We start from the raw sequence: 18321 nt of genomic DNA on the forward strand, positions 1-18321 counted from the left end.
TTCCTCGATATATCTTTGTTAAGTCACCATTTAACTTGACTGTTTGGACTTGGTTCTCTTTCTCGGGTTGGGGATAAATACGAAACGTTTTCTTCTACTTTCTCCCAAGGGCATGGTATGGCTTGGCATTTGGTGTTGTTTGATTGATGTTGGAGTCTACTTTTTTTCCCATATAAAGTAGAATTTTCAATCAGGTAAAGGATCCTTCGATTGCGGTCAAAGTAAAAATAATAAAAATATTGATCTTATCAAACATGGCTATACCTTTGATTGCGGTCTCCATTGTTCAACAATAGTCAGGCATATGCAAAGTTGTCTCAATAAATTATTTTCATTTTCCACATCTACCATTTTGTCCTTATCAATTTTCTAGATGGAGGTTAATTTTTATAAATTATTTTGACAATCGTTAGACCCAGTTTTTATCTACTAATAAAGACTTGCAGGCTATTTTCGAAGCTGCATCTTTTTTATCTCATCTTGCAACCAAGTGCCATAGCCATCTGCCTTTATGGCTGCTTCTTCTTCCACAACTTCTACTGTGGGAAAGTATGACGTCTTCATTAGTTTCAGAGGGCCTGACACGCGTGACAACATTCTCAGTCATCTACAAGCTGCTTTGTGTAGAGCAAAGATTGAAACTTTCATTGACAGTGAGCTCAATAGAGGAGATTATGTTTCAGAGGCCCTCCTGAGAATAATCGAGGAATCAAAAATCTCTCTAGTCATTTTCTCTAAAAACTATGCTGGTTCATGTTGGTGCTTAGACGAACTTGTGAAAATCATGGAATGCAAGGAAAACAATGCACAAATTGTTATACCAGTATTCTTTAAGGTGGAACCATGGCAAGTGAGAAGGCAGTTAGGGCCTTTTGCCAAATCTTTGGCTCAGCATGAAGGCCATCCCAGGATTCAAAATTGGAGAGATGCATTAACCAAAGCTTCTAATTTAATTGGATGGGATTCAAAGGTCATAAGGTAATTTTTCAACTCCTTCTCTCAATCCTTGTGTCTTTTCTTTCCCACAATCTTGACATGCATGCTTATTGATTGATGAGTGTAATTTGAAGTGCAGTTTACCAAATGTTAACAACCATTTTTTCCTACCACTAAATCCACACTAGTTTCTTCCTAGCCAAACAGAATCCACATTATACTCTTGTCAATTAATTTCTACTTATAATTTTCTTAAAAAACAAATTGTGGTTATTGTTTAGTGATAATTATCACTTTTATGCTATTATAACCATCATTTCATTTACCTTCTTTTTTTTTGTCCCTTCAGGCCTGAGGCTACTCTTATTAAAAAGATTGTGACAGATATAGGATGCAAACTTCAGTATACATCCTCAAGCAATTTTGATAGTCTGGTTGGAATGAGTTATCACTTTGAGCGAATAGAAATATTATTAAGCATGATTTCTAATGAAGTTCGCATCATAGGATTTTGGGGGATGGGGGGTATAGGTAAGTCAACCCTTGCTAGAGCTTTCTTTAATCATGTTTTCTCCCAATTCGAAGGACATTGTATCATTGAAGATATCAAAGAAACATGTGAGAAGCGTGGGATAAATGTTTTACGGGAGAAACTTCTCACTGGAATACTGAAGGATGAGAACTTAAATGTAGGCACTCCTAATCTAGGAATTCCTTTTATAAGGGATAGACTCCGTCGTAAGAAGGTTCTTATTGTTTTGGATGATGTAAACGATTTTCAGCAGATAGAACTCACAGTTGGAAGGCGTGATTGCCTCGGTCCAGGAAGTATTACCATCATAACAAGTAGGGACAAACAAGTGCTTAACAATGGAGTTGATAGGATCTATGAGGTTCCTGGATTAGAATACTATGAAGCTCTTTGCCTCTTTAGCCAATATGCTTTCAAACAAAACCATCCGACGGATGATCATCATATGAGACTATCAAACAGGGCAATAAATTATGCTAAAGGTAATCCATTGGCTCTTAAGATCTTCGGTTCCTATTTATTTGGAAGGAGCGAGGAAGAACAAGAAAGTGCATTGAGTAAACTAGAGAGAACCCCGAACATGGATGTGCAGAAAGTGTTGCGAATCAGTTATGATGGACTGGACGATGAAGAAAAAAATATTTTTCTTAATATCGCATGTTTTTTCAAAGGAGAATACTGTACTGAAGTAAAATGCTTTCATGATAGCTGTGGTTATTCCACGGATATTGGAATGCGTGTTCTTATAGATAAATCTCTTATAACCATTCACATGGGTCGAGTACGGATGCATGACCTGATACAGGAAATGGGCCGAGAAATTGTTCGTGGAGAATCCATTGCAGAGCCCGGGAAACGCAGCAGGCTATGGGATCCTCGTGACATATCTCTTGTGTTGGCAAAGAACACGGTAAGGGCCAATTTCACACAAAGACCTGTAGAAAACACGAGGAGAATATGCATTCTCAGGGTACAAGTGGTTACAGATTTTTTAAACATGCTTTTCGCTTTATGTCAAGATTTCTTATCTTAATTTGTAGGGGACTGAGGAAGTTAAAGGCATAAGTTTTGACATGCATAACATAAGAAGCTTCAGTATAAACCCTACAGCATTTGAAAGGATGACCAATCTGGAATTCCTCAAAATCAAAGTCGATTTGTCCACGTTGCACCTTCCTCAAGGCCTTGAATCTCTCTCTAATGAGTTACTATATCTGTATTGGGATCGATACCCTTTGACATATTTGCCATCGAATTTTTACCCGGAGAATCTAGTGAAGCTCATAATGCGCCACAGCCATGTTGAACACCTGTGGAATGGAAGACAGGTATGGCCTGATATGTTTCTTTGTGAAGGAAACAATTCTCACTTCCAAACAACTCTTGAATTGCAATTAGAAGTACTTCTATTCCTTTTTTTTGGGTTGGTAACCCAGTTTGTTTGTTAAAATATGCATGGTTCATATGATATTGTTTAATTTTATCTGCTGATTTTTTTTATCTATTCCTTGGCATTAATAGAATTAAAAGTAAAAACTCCTTTTTTTATATATTTTTTTTTCCATTTTGTTAACAGAACCTAGCGGGCTTGAACATGATTGACCTCGCTTACTCTAAGAAGTTGATTGAAATTCCAGACCTGTCATTAGCTACAAATCTTCAAAAACTGATTCTTACAGATTGCAAAAGTCTTAGGAATCTTCCGAGCAATCTTTCTAGTTTGAAAACTCTGAATCTTAATGGTTGTTCTCACATCATGAAGTTTCCAGAGGTCTCAATGAACATTGAAATCTTAAATTTAGGTTGGACGGCAATAGAAGAAGTTCCTTCATCAATTGACTGTCTCACGTCCTTAACTTTGTTGAACCTTGGAGGATGCAAGAGGCTTAAGAAACTCCCCACTAGCATTTATGAACTGAAACTCATCCGGAATTTTGGTCTATATTTGCCGTCATTGGAAAGGCACCATCTTGTTTGGTTATCTGGGGTAGTATATCTAAATCTCTCGGGGAACAGCTTCCAGGAAATACCTGATGCCATCAATCAGTTCACTAACCTACAACATCTTTACCTAGATGACTGTAAGAGGCTTCAATCATTACCTCAACTTCCAATGAATGTCCACCGGATATATGCAAGGAATTGCGTAGCACTGGAAATGGTGGCCAGCCCTTTAACCACAGCATCAAGAGGTGAATTTGATTCTGTTGTTGTGTACATTGAGTTCAATTTTTCCAATTGTTTCAAATTGGATCAAAACGCACAAAACAGCATTGTGGCTGATGCAAGATTGAAGTTGCTGTGTTGGGAAGCCACATGCCCAGAAACTTTTTCCCAGGTCTCTCTCTCCCTCCCCCTCCCCACCCCCTTATATGTGCATGTATTTTAAATCAAATTTTATTATTATCATGATGCAGACAACCAAAGCGGCCAGTATCTCGTTTGTGGGAGGTGACATTCCAGATTGGTTCAAATATAAAAGCATGGGATCCTTGCTAACTGCAAAGCTTCCAAAGCATTGGTGTAATTCTGAGTTATTCTGCCTGGTTGTCAGCGTTGTTCTTGAATTCAAGGACTTCCCTAGGTATGGAAAATTCAATATTCTTAAGTATGATTGCCATATAAGAAACAACATAGGTGACAGCTCCAGTGGCAAGGGTTATTTCAATTTAGCAGCATGGGGAATTAAAGATACTATTCAGTCAAATCATGTCGTGTTAATTTATGAACAATCATTGATAAATGACTGGAGAATGATACCCAAAGAAGCAGGTGAAGGAGATGTGATGTCAATTGAATTCTACATTGGAGAAGATTCTAGAAACTATTGTAAGATCAAAGAGTGTGGGATCCATTTGCTATACAAGCTTGACGCCGGAGATGGATGTAGTACTTCAACTATTGAACATAACTCTCCTAGTAGGTTGACCCAGGTCGACTATGATATGGAAGAAACGGTACTGGTAGGAGATGCTAAAAGTAATGAAGGCTATGATGACAATTGTTGCAGTATGGACAACCTTGTGGAAGATTCATCTTCGGTGATGAGGAAGAAAATGAGAAAGTAAGAAAGAAGCTAAATTTTTCAGGGTTTTATCTGTTTCTCCTATGTTTGTCTTCAGTTCAAGAGTAAGTCACCCTCTGCCCTCTTATTGCATTTTAAGCTTGCAGAGCAGTTCCCTTTTCGAAGCTTTTTATTCATTTTCCTTTTGTAATACTGTTTTTGTACATATTTTTCATTTTATGCTACTCAATGTATTCTAATTCCTATAACTTCCTTTATGTGGAAGCTTTTATTTCCCCCTGTGCCCTGCAGAAAGCCTTCCAGTCAAGAGCAAATATCTAATTTGTTTGTCAACACTGCCTTGAAAACCCAGTTGGTAATGTGCTATGTATAATTTGTATTTTGTTCTTAGGTGTTATGATCTTGTCAATTCCAACTTAGTCGTTGAAGGGTCCTTCATGAGTTCTGATGCAGCTGTGATCTGCTTATGTTTATGCGCATCAGAGCTTGAGAGTGAGTCACCCTCTTGACTTCTTTTTAACTTAAAAGAAACAGGTTCAATTTATTTTCCTTCTCTGTCCTTTTTCTTGCTGTTATATTTGTGTTTGTTTATCTTATGAAACTTTATTGCCCCTAATTATTTCTCTGGATATTCCAATTATGAATAACTGCCTCTGTTGGAAATGCTGAAGTTACCAATGACTTATGGAATAATTAAACCAATCTTCTGAAGTCATTTGGGAAATATTTTCTTATAGGTTAAAAGGCAGCACCTTTCTTGCAAAATGCTAGAGAAACTCTCTGACTGACTGACTGATGGTGGTGGTGGAGCTAGTTTGCAGGAACAACTTCTGTTCACAACTCGTGCGGTCAAAACTTATAAGACTGATTTGGGTAGGAGATAATTTTGATTGCAGGGCAATTGAGGCAGCCAACAATGTTGGCCGGATTACTCTTGATGTGGAGCTCTCAAGCATTCCACATTGAATCATTTCATCAAAGGCAGCAGATGGATGGCTCTTCAAGGTGTCTAAATGTGTGATCTTGTATGCAGTATGATCTTGGACAATAACCGTTAGGTTGTAATCATTTCTTTGGTTAAAATGAATGGTTTCTAGTGCACTGATTGCACTTCAATCAATCTCCATTTTGTGAGTTGGTGTTTGTATTTGTTTTCATTGTGCTTGCCATTTTTTTAGTCAAGGAGGGTGGCTTTGTTGATAATTTGTTGAGTTAGGCTTAGCTGACAATCGGTTGGGTTAGGTATATGTGTGCCTGAGTTTCGATTCCAATTAGAAACATATTTCTCAACTGAATTTCAAAAAAAAGTTATGGTTTTTCTTCTTTTTTTTCAAGGGATAGATTTGTAGGACTTTTTTCTTAATATTCATACAGGTATAGTTATAGGCAAATCAAGAAAATTTGTAAAAATTACCATGAATTTGATTTAAACCAATTACTTTATCAATTTTAACCAGAATGGAAACGATTAAACGAGGTAAAAAAAGAGGAAAGAAACGAAACGGTGCGTTCTGGTCCATTGTGTTCTCTGTTAATCTGTTGTGCGTTTGGAGCCAGTTCCCAGTTGGACTAGGCAATTCTATTCTCCTCTACCGCACTCGCTTCTTCAACAAGCGCGAATATGAGCTTGAAGCTGCCCTGGTCCGTCGGTCTGCAAGGAATCCCAGAAACAAAAGGCCTTCTTTTCGCAGGTAACCTCAATTTTTCTTCATTTTCCTTTTCTTTGAAGCAAAACCCACTTCACGGAATCCACCAAAACAAGAGTCATAAAGTTTCACTCGTTTCTTTGGCTGTAAAGAATGAGGTTTTAAGTGATACAGCACAAAGAAACCGTGGTAGAATAGCGCCTAGAAAGGGAGGTAGAGACCCAATATTGAGTGAGGGAAGAGATGTGGATGAGAAATACGGGACAATTTGCCCTGGTTGTGGGGTCTTCATGCAAGATAAGGATCCAAACCTTCCTGGGTATTATCAGCAAAAGAAGGTTAATGTTGAAAATGAAATGCCGGAGGATTTGGAGGAAGAGGAGGATTTTGATGATGAGGAGGAGGACGACTTTGTGGATGACATTCAGGATAAGTTTGAGGAAACTGATGAGGAAGAAGGTAATCTGGGAAAGGGAGATGGGTTTGATTGGGATTCTGATGAATTTGAAGCCTTATTACAAGGTGAAGAGGATGATATGGATTTGGATGGCTTTAGGCCGCCAGATGTTGGATATGGCAACATTACAGAGGAGGTGATAGAGAAAGCGGAAATGAGAAGGAACGCAATGAAGGTGTCAAAAGCGGAAAGGAAGAGGATGGCTCGGGAAGCTGAAAGGGAAAAGGATGAGGTTACAGTGTGTGCTCGGTGTCATTCGTTGAGGAATTATGGGCAAGTAAAGAATCAGACGGCTGAGAATTTGATACCGGATTTTGATTTTGATAGGTTGATTGCAACCAGGCTTATGAAACCTACTGCGAACGCCAATTCAACCGTTGTTGTGATGGTTGTTGATTGTGTTGATTTTGATGGCTCATTTCCAAAGCGGGCAGCAAAGTCATTGTTTAAGGCATTGGAAGGAGCCCAAATTAATCATAGGGCCAGCAAGCAGTTGCCAAAACTTGTTCTCGTGGCTACAAAGGTTGATCTCCTCCCATCGCAAATTTCACCAACTAGGCTAGATAGATGGGTTAGAAACCGTGCCAAGGCTGGAGGGGCACCTAAGCTAAATGGAGTATATTTAGTTAGTGCAAGAAAAGATTTGGGTGTGAGGAATTTGTTGGCATTTATCAAGGAATTGGCTGGTCCTCGAGGGAATGTATGGGTTATTGGAGCTCAGAATGCTGGGAAGTCCACTTTAATCAATGCTTTTGCAAAGAAAGGAGGGGCCAAAATTATGAAACTCACAGAAGCACCAGTTGCTGGAACCACACTTGGAATATTGAGAATTGGAGGAATTTTATCAGCCAAGGCAAAGATGTATGACACTCCTGGGCTCTTACATCCATATCTAATGTCAGTGAGACTGAATAGGGATGAGCAGAAGATGATCGAAATTCGGAAGGAGCTAAAACCACGGACATACAGAGTGAAGGTAAGTTGACCCTTAATATTTTCCTTTAATATCACCGGCCACCCTGCTAGTTTGTCAATAGATGCGTGTGCGTGGTGCTTTTATGTATAAGTCATACATATAACTTCTGCTAATAGATACTGATGACTAGACGGCTTTTCTCAATTCAATTAAATTTTTCTCCTGTAAGCAATCAGTATGATACCAGATATCTGGCTGAGTGGCTGTAGAAGCTGACATGTGAACTTTTAATGCGTCTAGTAATCAGGATCCCCACATCAAATAAACTAAAATGAAATTCACATAAATTTTTACATTTTAACCTGATTTAGCTCTTAAAATATTCAGTTTTGAATAACATGCTTAGCATCTTTATTTTGTTTTGCTTATGTAAAAAACTATTGTTGTCTGGATGCTGGGTGCCTCAAGGAGATGTTGTCATGTTTTGGTTGTTACCAGCTGCTTGCATATTACCTTAATCTGAACTTACAAGTGAGTCACATTGCAATTCCCCTTTTCTGAATGAATTTATATTTATCCGATTCACTTTTGATAATAAGAGCTGGAGACTTAGCATTCATTGTTATGTCTAATTTTGACATTCTTATAGTATGTTCCATGTTAATCGTAATTTGTTTAGGAAAACTATAAATGCAACTGGAACTAATTCTTTTGTAATTTTGATATCTGCAGGTAGGGCAGGCTGTTCAAGTTGGTGGCTTGGTGAGATTAGACCTCAATCAAGCTTCCATTGACACAATATATGTCACCATCTGGGCATCACCTAATGTATCTCTACACATGGGAAAAATTGAGAATGCTGATGAAATTTGGCAAAACCATGTTGGTATTAGGTTGCAGGTCAGTGTTCGTCAGGAAGATACTCACTTTCATTTTGATATGTTATTTATTTGTTTTTATATGTTACATCTTGTGGCAGGCAGCTCTCAGTGGGGTCACTTTCTAATTCCACCCTGAACTGTTTGGTTAATTTATTCTCTGTCACGGTTTTGAAATGATAAAGTCTTTTTGATGGTCATTACCATTTCATTCTATCTCTAAAGACTGCTGTCCTTCACTATTTTTAGCCCAGAACCATCAGGCCGTATAACATATTGTTTCCTTGTTAGTTCTGTTTTGAGTTTTCTTGGTTGGAAAACTTAAGTAAACAGTTTTAAAGCAGAACTTAGTTTTGGTTAAACAAATTCGACTGTTATGGGTACAGTTGATAGACCAAGAAGTCTTGACAAAAATGGTGAAACAGTGTTGTTTCCTAATTGCCAGTGTGAGTGTCATATTAAAAGGAAGGATCAACATTCCTCACTATTAATCACTAAAAATCATTATGGTTTTGCTCTGGAAAGAAAGTGATTGTTAGGTAAAAAGTTTCGATCGCTGACTTCCGAGAATGCATTTATACATACTTAAAGCAGAGACTCATCCTCAGGGAATTGGCCATTGGCTTGGTCCTGGTCTGATATAGACTATTATGAATAGGCCCCTTCCATCAACTAGGTCATTCATTTGCCAAACTAAGAGTTACATGGAAAACTATTCTTTGTGATGCTTCTTTGTTCAAAATCTTGTCACTTTACATATTTGTCCTGCATAATTATCTTCAAAACTGCCTCTTGCCCTTCAATTGTTATAAATATCAAATTGAAAAGCCTTAGTGGTTTTGCAGCCTCCAATTGGTGAAGACCGAGCTTCCATGTTGGGCAAATGGGAAGACAGGGCAATCAAAGTGACTGGAACAAGCTGGGATGTGAATAGCATTGAGATTGCAGTTGCTGGTTTTGGATGGTTTTCTTTGGGCCTCAAAGGTGAAGCAACACTGACATTGTGGACATATGATGGTGTCAACGTTACTTTAAGAGACCCTTTGGTTCTTGACCGTGCACCATTCCTTGAGAGACCAGGGTTTTGGCTACCTAAGGCTATATCTGAGGCCATTGGCAGCCAAAGTAAACTTGAAGCTCAGAAGATGAAATTTCAAGAAGACAGCGATGAATCCTTGTCCCAGGTGCCTGCTTAAGGAACCACTTTTTCCATTAGCAGTTCTTAGAGAAACTTCAGAAATTTTTGTCTTGACAAAACGAAACATAGTCCCGGATTAATTCCATTTAGGTAACCTCGAACATTTAGATGTTTACCAAATTGACAGAAGTGTGTGTCTCGTTAAATCAAGAGTATAGAACTTGTTATAATAGGTTTGAATATTGTGACATCAATGTTTAAGATGTAATGTATGAAGTTCGAATTCATAGGGTAATATGATATACAGGTTTATACTGGTTTCTTTGCTGATGATGGGCATTAAAACCCATTGTACAAAAATGCTGAATCCAGTCTGATTACAGGGAATTTCTGCGTTCGCTCCAGCGAGACTCCTTACATTACAGTTATGAAAAATACTGAACCAAAATCATCAGAAACTCTTGTAAAACTTTCTCTAGTTAATATGATTCAATTCATTTCCCTCTAGGGGAAAAGAAAATGGGCAAACCTGTATCTCATCCAAGACCACTTGTTTTAATGAATAATGAAGCACAATGAGGAAATATAGAACTTCTTTTTCATACTAACATTTTTCATTTTTCATTTTTACACTTTTGTTGTCTACAGTAACCCAATAGGAAACACGTACAAGAGTTGCAACCTTACTCTGCTCTACACCGAAATTACAGAAACTACACAATCCTATAGTGCTGGACTAACTGCAACTTGAAGTTAATGACCAAGCTTTCCCGCCAGGCCAAGTAGATTCCTGATCTAGACTGTTGTTGGCCTCTTTCATCCAGAGGTTTTAACAAACTTGGATCCTTCATTGGGTACCTCAGCATCAGTGCCTATGATTCAGAAACAAAATTCAGTGAGATATATAGTTATAATGGGAATTGTGTCAGCCACTGAGAAGAAACAAGTTCACAGAACATATGCCCAAAAACGACCATTAAATAGTTCCTGAATTCTCAATATTCATAGAAACAATCCATTTATATACCATTCAAAGGGGATGACTTGCTCTCTACTTCAGCTTCATAAGTGAGATCTTCAAACTGAACTTTGAAAACGGGGAAATCTTCGCTAACATCAATATCAAATGTGTCGGGCAGCAAAGCAGCTACATCACTGGTATCAAAGTCATCATCCGCATTGTCATAGAAGCCATCCTCACCCTGATGTTGGTTAAGCCAGTAGTCGTGGTACCATGTTGAGGTTGTAATCAGTTGCCACCACTCAGGGGAGAAATCCTCCACTTGACGGAATGCAGCAGGAACAAAGAGAGGAGCATTAGGATTCAATGTTGAACTTCCTGAAACCAGCGCCATCCTTCTGCCAATGGGTTGTCTCGTCTCTTAGAAGTCTGTAATCCAGATTGAAACAAGACGTTAACAGTTGGAGCAAATATTACATGACAGGCACATGAAAATCAAGAAAATTTCCCAATATTACCACAATTTAAGTATTGAGTTTCCCCTACCGCTACATTTCAACATCATGATAAACATAAAAGCAAGTTCACTTTGGCCATCAAAGAAACATAGGTGAAAGTTCTTGCTTAGAATAATAACACATATCAAATTCACATAGACAACCGAAAAAAGTCCAAACATCAACCATAAAACTTAATCAAGAAACCGGTCAATGCTCAGAATCAACGATAACCATATATGCTCGACAAAACATCACTGGTAGGCTGGATTCACTAAATGATATAAAAAAAAATGCTGTTACCTAACCCATGCATATATTACCACATCAAGCAAGAGCAACTTCATCAATCAGCCACCATGATCACCAAAGACATACATAATACTGATGATTGGTTCGTTCTTTGACATACATAGACAAGCCTTGGAAGAAAATATCAGCCTAATGAACATAAAATCAATTGACTGCCTTCCTAACACCATTCAGAAAGCACACATCACACACCATCCATACCCATCACCAGTTCATACAGATCTTAAATCAGAAGCTGAAAAGTGAAATGAGCAGCAGATTCAAAATTCTCCAAAACATCACAATATCTTCAAGAAAAATCTAGCAACAAGTGCGCAAATTCCTGGTTGAGAGAAACAGGAATCAGGGAATACGAAATTTCACTGCAAGGACTACTCAATTAACGATCAACAAGCTCCATCTGATCGCCCAACAAATAAAGAGATCAAAAACTAACTAAAAATTACAGATCCTACAGAAATTCCTGGCCTTTTTACATTCCTGGTTAATTAAGAACTATCAGTCTCAAGTAAGAACTATCAAACCGACTGTGGTTTGATTAGATTATTATCCTTTTTCTTGGGAACCAAACACAAAATCAAAATTAACCAGTGAAAAGGCGGCTGAGTGTATAACACAACCACATACATCAAACCGAACAGATAGAATACATTACTCGATCAAAACAAAGAAAAGCTCCACTGGATCGCCTAAAAAATCGAACAAGTAATTGAAAACAAACCACAATTTCTTGCCTTTCCATTACCTCTTCTCTTCTCCACTCTTGTCGACCAAACAGAAAATCACAAAAACGCAAAAAAGCAATTACAAAACGATAAAGATTGATTACCTCGAAAGAAAATACTGGGAAATATCTCTTACACACACCTGAAACACCGAAGGAGGTAGAGGTATATATAGAACAAGCCAACCGAGCCTGGTTGGTTTGGATACGAAGCTGAAGTTTGAAGTAATCGAAGCTGTCAACTGATTTTGTCACAGTACGGCCTGATTGATGTTCGTAACTTTTTACTGGTCGGTGGCCGGTAACCTGCCCTTGAACGCGTCTACGGAGATGCTATTACTTGACTTTGACTTTGACCGTTTACCCTGTTAGAATTTGACGAGTCAGCAAAGACAAACTGGAAAATATTCTTACAGAACCAATAAATGCTTGGGGATAAAAATAAAATAAAATAATGCTTGGATATGATTTTAGCTCTCATTCATATTATAGTAATGAACAATGATAGAAAACTCCTAGTATTTCACGTACATCCTGACTTTAAGTATATACGGACCTCACAAATTTATTTGAATCACGTGTATTAGTTGGGATAATTGAGATATCAATCATTGTAATCTTTGTCATCTTCGTTCATCTTAAGAAGCTATGTGATGACCCACCGGCCAAGATGACCAACAAACACTCGAACGTGAGAACAAGCTAGGGAATAAATGGGGGCGATGTGGAGAAATCTAGCCTAGTGCGGGAACATTGCAGTTTCATAGTTGGGTTGGTGTTGCTGTTTAGAAGAGTGCGAAGGGGAATGATCACTGTAGCTGGTTCCTTTACATGAGCTGCATGCGTACGCACCTCAAGAGTCAAGATGGAAGTGGAGGAACTAATGAGAAAAGGAGAGAGGATATATTGAGACTATTAGATCTAATGAAGATTGTTGAAATGGATTTGATATTTCACATTAGAAAAGTCCTTGCCTCCTTGGCCCGCCATCTTTAATTATCTACATATATAAGATCATAATAAGAAGTAGTGATCATCAACATGGTGGTGGGGAGATGGTAGACTCTTTTACAGATATTATGAATAATGTCATGTTTATAATAGTGGATTATGAATAATGTCATCAACATGGCATGTTGGTAGGTATGATAGAAACAATATATATAAGACAACACAATATATCCCGTCAACCAAAAGATATTATATTCTAATCATTTAACTTTATCATAATTATTTGGGTGATAGTTTAGTGATGGACCAAACCGTATATACTTGGAGCAATGACCATCAAGTTAGGCCCATGTTACAAACGTTGGGCCCCAAAAAGTTACGACATAAACAAAATTTCGGGCCCTTCAAGTTAGGCCCATACTTTCTCTCGCACAAATTATCGTCCTCAAATCACAGCAACCAGCCAACCATACAAATTGTCAAGTCCAAGACGCATTGGCGCAATATCCGAAATCTCATCTCTCCATTCGGTCAGTAATGGCGGCAATCTGCAATGCTGGTTTGCGTTCTCCCCTCTTATCTCTTGTTCATTGGTTTTCAATTTTCTCTCTCTTGTTTGGCTGTCGAGAAAATCGATGAACCGGACCTATTTTAGTATTTTTCTTCCTTTTAATTTAATACATTACATTCAATGTCAGACGAAATCACATCTCCTCTCTGCGGTGATTCAATGGAAGACAAAACAACGAATTTACCGAAGCCACTGGAGTACATGTCGTGTATTGCCCATTTGGGAATTTTCGGAATATTAGGGGTTTTAGCAAGGTATTTGTTGCAAAAGCTGTTTGGCCCTGGTGTTGCTAATGTGACAGGTGACCATAGCATACTATACCTCGATCTTCCATCAAACATGATTGGTTCTTTCTTGATGGGTTGGTTGGGTGTTGTTTTCAAAGAAGACATATCAAGTGGTGTGTCTGATTTTCTAGCTATTGGATTGTCCACTGGTTTTCTTGGCAGCCTCACAACTTTCAGTGGATGGAATCAGAAAATGCTTGATTTGAGTGTCAATGGTGATTGGCTCTTCTGTTTGCTTGGATTTCTAATTGGGTTCTTTCTTGTTTGTTATTCCATCATTTTTGGGATTGAGACAGCCAAAGGTTTCAAATGGGTTCTCAAAAGGATGAACAACAAGGGTAGTTCAAAGACTGGAACCAATCATTCTAATTCCATCAACAAGTGGTGGATACAATTGGTGGTTTTGATAGTGTTGATGATAATATTAGCCTTGTTGTGGAGTATAAGTGGAATATTACTAGTGAAGGAGTTCAACAGGAACAATGCAAGAGCTCAACTATGTTTGGCTTGTGTGGTTGGACCCTTTGGGGTTTGGGTTAGGTGGCTCTTGGCTAGACTAAATGGGTGCGGTTTGGGAAGGAGGGAGAGGATGAAATGGGTGCCATTTGGGACAATGATTGCCAATGTTTCTGCAGCTTGTGTCATGGCTGCACTTGCAATTATCATAAAAGAAGTGAACACAAGCACTTGCAATACCATTGTGACAGGAATTCAGTTTGGGTTTTTGGGTTGTTTGAGTACTGTTTCTACTTTTGTTGCAGAGTTTAATGCAATGAGCGAAAGCAACCATCCTTGGAGAGCTTATGCATATGCTCTAATGACAATAGGTTTGTCATTTGGATTAGGAACTCTGATATATTCTGTACCTGTTTGGACAAGACCATATAGCTAGTCCTTCGAGGCTCTTTTTGTGATAAATGATTCTTCTGTTGTAATTCTTGCAATAAATACTTCTTGCTATCCAAATTAATCGCTTGAATCGAATCGACCGATCTGAACCGATTGGTCGATATATTAGTGAAAATCAACTGAAAAAATCGTCAACAATTGATTGATTGGTCGGTTATTTTCATGTCAAAAAATTAATAAAAAAAAGATCGAAATCGACCATAAGCATCCCTGCATGCTCAAAAGAAATAAATTATAAACAAACATCCCTGCATGCTCAAAGGAAAAAATTATTTTTTTGTAAATTGCATGCCTACGCTCCAAGGCCCGGCCCACTAAAATCAAACTGGTGGTTTCGGGCCTTTCGGCCCCCAATTTTCTTACCATCTCTGCCTCGACATAACAAGAACGGCATCGTTTTTTGTTTCCGCACTCCGTCACGTCGTCCCTGGATCCTCTCATTCTTCATCCCTGCGGCGATATATCTTGCCAGTATGCCAATCTTCCTCTCGCTTATCTGGTTTTTTAATTTCTTTCCTGGATTGGTTAATGAAACAATGGTGGATGACAAGGAAAAATCAAATGTTTGAATTTGTTAACCTAATTGTTAATAATTTATTTCTATTTTAATCTTTGATCAGAATAAGAATTGCACACCTTATGAAGATAAAACGGTGAAAAAGTGAGGCAAAATTGTAGGATTTGGTGGCCAAAGAAGCTTACATCGTCTGAACCATGCTCCTGCAGTTTCTTGTTTGGGTGGTTCGTCTCTTGCTCTCCAGCTTCTCGACATTGTAGTTGCTTTCACTTCTGATGAGCCTTCACTTTCTCACTGCGGCCAATCTGGTCTCGAGGTAGGATTCCTAACTGGAATTAAATTTGCTCGAGCTTATGCATGTGTATGGCTAGAGTTGCTCTTTGTTTCCGAATTCAGCAGCCATGCAGTTTTTAAGTAGTGAAGCCATTTTTACATATCTTGATGCTTGCCATATCGCTGAGACTTGAACACATTTTAACCAAAAATTCCTTGTGCAATTTGAGTCCGTGATGAAAGTAAGATTAGTATTTCTAAGTAAATGAGCATTGGCGGTGTGAATCTCTGCCACAATGAATTTGAATCTCGATAACTGAGAATCGTGTGTTACCGCCTTTTTTGTTGTGTGCAGGAGATCGTCCTTGGAACAAATAGAAGCATGCCTACATTTCTACAGGATAAATCTATGTTCACCTTGCTGGGTCTCTGTGATGCATTTCCTATCCGTGATGGGCAGAGGTTAGGAGCTGAATTGGAAGATGTTCAAGGAAAGTCTTTCGCCCATGGCTTTGCTTCTGCGGCTAGCGGACAAGATAATTCTAAAGAAACTTATGGGGGATGGACGTGTGGATGCCAAAAAGTTGATGGATTGTTTGCAAATTATAGGCAAGGTTCTATTGGAAGCAGTTGCTGGATTCAGCTGTTTTATATTCCCCATGATTATAATAGGGACAAAATTAATGGGATTCCTAAGTTGCATCATATTCATTGGAATGGGCCAGTGATTACTCTGTGATGTCCACGTATGTAAGTCATAATTGCTCATACTGCACATTTTTATGGTTTAACGTAATTTTTAGCTGTTAAATCTCCTCTCTTTTTTCTGTTTGAAAATGTTCAGGTAGTAGTTTATGAAACTCCCATATATGGCGTTCACCATTACTCACAAGGAACATGGAACCAGTTAGAGCAAATGAATGTTCCTCGCAAGAAACCTAAGTGGGTTTACGAACTTCAGCAAAAGCAGAATCTAAATGACTTGGTATTGTTTGTTCAAGACTAAGTTTTTTATTTATTTGTCTTTCAATTAGCCAATTTTCTAATTGGTGAATTCAACTTTTATATTTTCTTTTATTGGTTCAGGATTCAGTTGTTCTGGCAATGAACAGCACTGGTGCAACTAACAAAACTTTCAAGGGTCTCGTTGGCAATAAAACAATTTATACTAGAAATCGCATTATCCACAAGTATTCTCTGCTAGACTTTGGCTCATGCCTTCCCTGATTGTCTGCACCTTTTAATGTTCATTTTTGTGGCTATTATCAGGTTATTTGGCTTATTGTGGCTTACATTGGCCATTTCCTTAGCGTCGTTGTCCACTTTATTCTACATCGTCCTTCAATTCTTTCACTGCTTTTTGAGTTTTGGATCACAAACCTGGATGTACTTAACACCAGCAAGGTTATTCAGTATGACTTGGAAAAATATGCATATCCGCTGTTGTCAGATCTTATATTGGCCAATCACTCTTGGACAGAAAAACATCAGGTGACCAGAGAGTTACTGTTGAAATAGGAGAATCATTTTATTAAAATTTTAAGTTTCAAACATATAACATATTATTGTAGTAGTTCTACTCTTTATTCAAAAGTTAAAACTGGACTATTGTTTGGAATTGCATGGTTTAAATCAATTTTTTGAATAATATTTGTGAAGTCTGGCTTGCAATAAAATTTTTATTTCCATATTAATGAAACCGCAATATGAATTTTGGGTTTCTTTCATATATTGACATGAGGGTTTGTTCTTGGATCCTTTGTTATCCATGAGTATTTATTTTTTTCCCGTCTCGAATTTTGTGGTTTAGAGTTCCATTTACGCACCATTCTGATTTTCCTCCCATTTCTGGCCAGGTCTAAGTCATGTGTGGAATATGCAGAGAAAGCTGCACTGCATAAGCACTCCATGTGGTCAAGTATAGCTTTTGATGTTATTCTGGGAAACATGATTGCTTGGTACTGTTTGTTAAGGCAGAATGGGAGTGCCAGCAGGTTTCAAGTTGAACACCGAATTAGCAGGAGTTCTTGGCATTATTTCTCTTAATGCAATCCAAATTTGGTCTACCCTCTGGATTTTTGTGGGTTTCCTATTCATTTATTTTGTCAAAGGTCTTGCCATATCAGGGATTCTTTTTGGATTGTCTATGCCTGCTGCTTTGACCGCTGATGTGATTATGCTTACAACATCGCATGTCTCTGCTCTTCATTGGTTGATCTCACTTTTGTATTCTGATAAGGTTGTTTTGAAATATTACAGGAGGAAGGGCAAGAAGAATCTGGAAGAGACAGATGGAGGGTCGTGATTTCCACACGTGTATGTCTTTTGTTGGTGTAAGCACGTTGCTGTTTTGTGGCAGGGTTTTGGCAGGGTTTATAGTAGTGCTAGGGAGGCTAGAATAGGACAGACTGGTATTTGGATATTTTGTAAGGAGGTGCTAGCTCCTCGAAAGCTAGGTTTCTTGTAATCCCAGTTACTTATTGCCAGTGTTAATCAATTTCTATATTACTATCTTAGATCTGTGTTTGTTCCGCTATCATTTGTGTGATTTTCTGATATTGTTCTGAGAGAGTCTTAACATATTCACATCAGATACAGGCATTAGCAGCTTTGTGGCGCCTTTTCAGGTAAACCAGACTTCTATTGTATCTTTTTCTTGCTTTAGTTGTTGAATTTTTTAGATATTTCCACTTGCAACCATAAGGCAAAAAAAAAATTTTAATTAACTCCTTTTTTTGGATAACTTACATATCTACTCACTTATTTCGTAAATTTTGATGGTCCCATCCAC

At 38.1% G+C, this 18321-nt stretch overlaps 4 protein-coding genes and 1 pseudogene across 6 annotated transcripts; 4 read left to right on the forward strand and 1 right to left on the reverse strand.

The window, feature by feature from the left end:
* Nucleotides 1-472: 472 nt before the first annotated feature.
* LOC119989643 (disease resistance-like protein DSC1) lies at nt 473-5670 on the forward strand. Of its 3 annotated transcripts, XR_005465872.1 has the most exons (7): nt 473-978; nt 1286-2378; nt 2509-2796; nt 3045-3806; nt 3886-4597; nt 4885-4985; nt 5231-5670. XR_005465872.1 is itself a non-coding variant. In XM_038835300.1 (5 exons), exons 1-5 carry the CDS (start codon nt 512-514, stop codon nt 4534-4536), a joined length of 3261 nt encoding a protein of 1086 aa, XP_038691228.1. In that variant the 5' UTR covers nt 473-511; the 3' UTR covers nt 4537-5670. The 3 variants fall into 3 exon arrangements, 1 of the variants encoding a protein (XP_038691228.1); XR_005465868.1 differs by having other exon boundaries at nt 3886-4985; XM_038835300.1 differs by having other exon boundaries at nt 3886-5670.
* A 376-nt stretch (nt 5671-6046) lies between these two features.
* Nucleotides 6047-9855, forward strand: LOC119993873 (GTP-binding protein BRASSINAZOLE INSENSITIVE PALE GREEN 2, chloroplastic). The gene is made up of 3 exons (XM_038841177.1): nt 6047-7572; nt 8245-8412; nt 9236-9855. The coding sequence occupies exons 1-3, from the start codon at nt 6115-6117 to the stop codon at nt 9584-9586; spliced, it is 1977 nt and encodes a 658-aa protein (XP_038697105.1). The 5' UTR covers nt 6047-6114; the 3' UTR covers nt 9587-9855.
* Nucleotides 9856-10081: 226 nt separating this feature from the next.
* Nucleotides 10082-12245, reverse strand: LOC119993882 (protein EARLY RESPONSIVE TO DEHYDRATION 15-like). The gene is made up of 3 exons (XM_038841184.1): nt 12128-12245; nt 10556-10918; nt 10082-10400 (listed from the first exon to the last, which is right to left on the reverse strand). Exons 2-3 carry the CDS (start codon nt 10881-10883, stop codon nt 10345-10347), a joined length of 384 nt encoding a protein of 127 aa, XP_038697112.1. The 5' UTR covers nt 10884-10918; nt 12128-12245; the 3' UTR covers nt 10082-10344.
* Nucleotides 12246-13398: 1153 nt separating this feature from the next.
* On the forward strand, nt 13399-14784 carry LOC119995422 (fluoride export protein 1-like). Its single transcript, XM_038841910.1, has 2 exons — nt 13399-13532; nt 13672-14784. Exons 1-2 carry the CDS (start codon nt 13511-13513, stop codon nt 14721-14723), a joined length of 1074 nt encoding a protein of 357 aa, XP_038697838.1. The 5' UTR covers nt 13399-13510; the 3' UTR covers nt 14724-14784.
* Nucleotides 14785-15075: 291 nt separating this feature from the next.
* LOC119995477 lies at nt 15076-18046 on the forward strand (annotated as a pseudogene).
* Nucleotides 18047-18321: the final 275 nt, after the last annotated feature.

Source organism: Tripterygium wilfordii, chromosome 3, assembly GCF_013401445.1.
Source record: "Tripterygium wilfordii isolate XIE 37 chromosome 3, ASM1340144v1, whole genome shotgun sequence".
In the NCBI taxonomy this organism is placed as follows: Eukaryota; Viridiplantae; Streptophyta; class Magnoliopsida; order Celastrales; family Celastraceae; genus Tripterygium; species Tripterygium wilfordii.

Bases quoted from the DNA above. Each gene is read 5' to 3' on its own strand.
- LOC119993882 (XM_038841184.1), bottom strand. From the start codon at position 10,883: ATGGCGCTGGTTTCAGGAAGTTCAACATTGAATCCTAATGCTCCTCTC. The intron at 10,401-10,555 runs GTATATAAATGG...TCTGAATCATAG, and splicing joins CAAGTCATCCCCTTTGAATG to GCACTGATGCTGAGGTACCC.
- LOC119995422 (XM_038841910.1), top strand. From the start codon at position 13,511: ATGGCGGCAATCTGCAATGCTG. The intron at 13,533-13,671 runs GTTTGCGTTCTC...ATTCAATGTCAG, and splicing joins GGCGGCAATCTGCAATGCTG to ACGAAATCACATCTCCTCTC.
- LOC119993873 (XM_038841177.1), top strand. From the start codon at position 6,115: ATGAGCTTGAAGCTGCCCTGGTCCGTCGGTCTGCAAGGAATCCCAGAA. The intron at 7,573-8,244 runs GTAAGTTGACCC...TGATATCTGCAG, and splicing joins CACGGACATACAGAGTGAAG to GTAGGGCAGGCTGTTCAAGT. The intron at 8,413-9,235 runs GTCAGTGTTCGT...GTGGTTTTGCAG, and splicing joins ATGTTGGTATTAGGTTGCAG to CCTCCAATTGGTGAAGACCG.
- LOC119989643 (XM_038835300.1), top strand. From the start codon at position 512: ATGGCTGCTTCTTCTTCCACAACTTCTACTGTGGGAAAGTATGACGTC. The intron at 2,797-3,044 runs GTATGGCCTGAT...TTTTGTTAACAG, and splicing joins ACCTGTGGAATGGAAGACAG to AACCTAGCGGGCTTGAACAT. The intron at 3,807-3,885 runs GTCTCTCTCTCC...ATCATGATGCAG, and splicing joins GCCCAGAAACTTTTTCCCAG to ACAACCAAAGCGGCCAGTAT.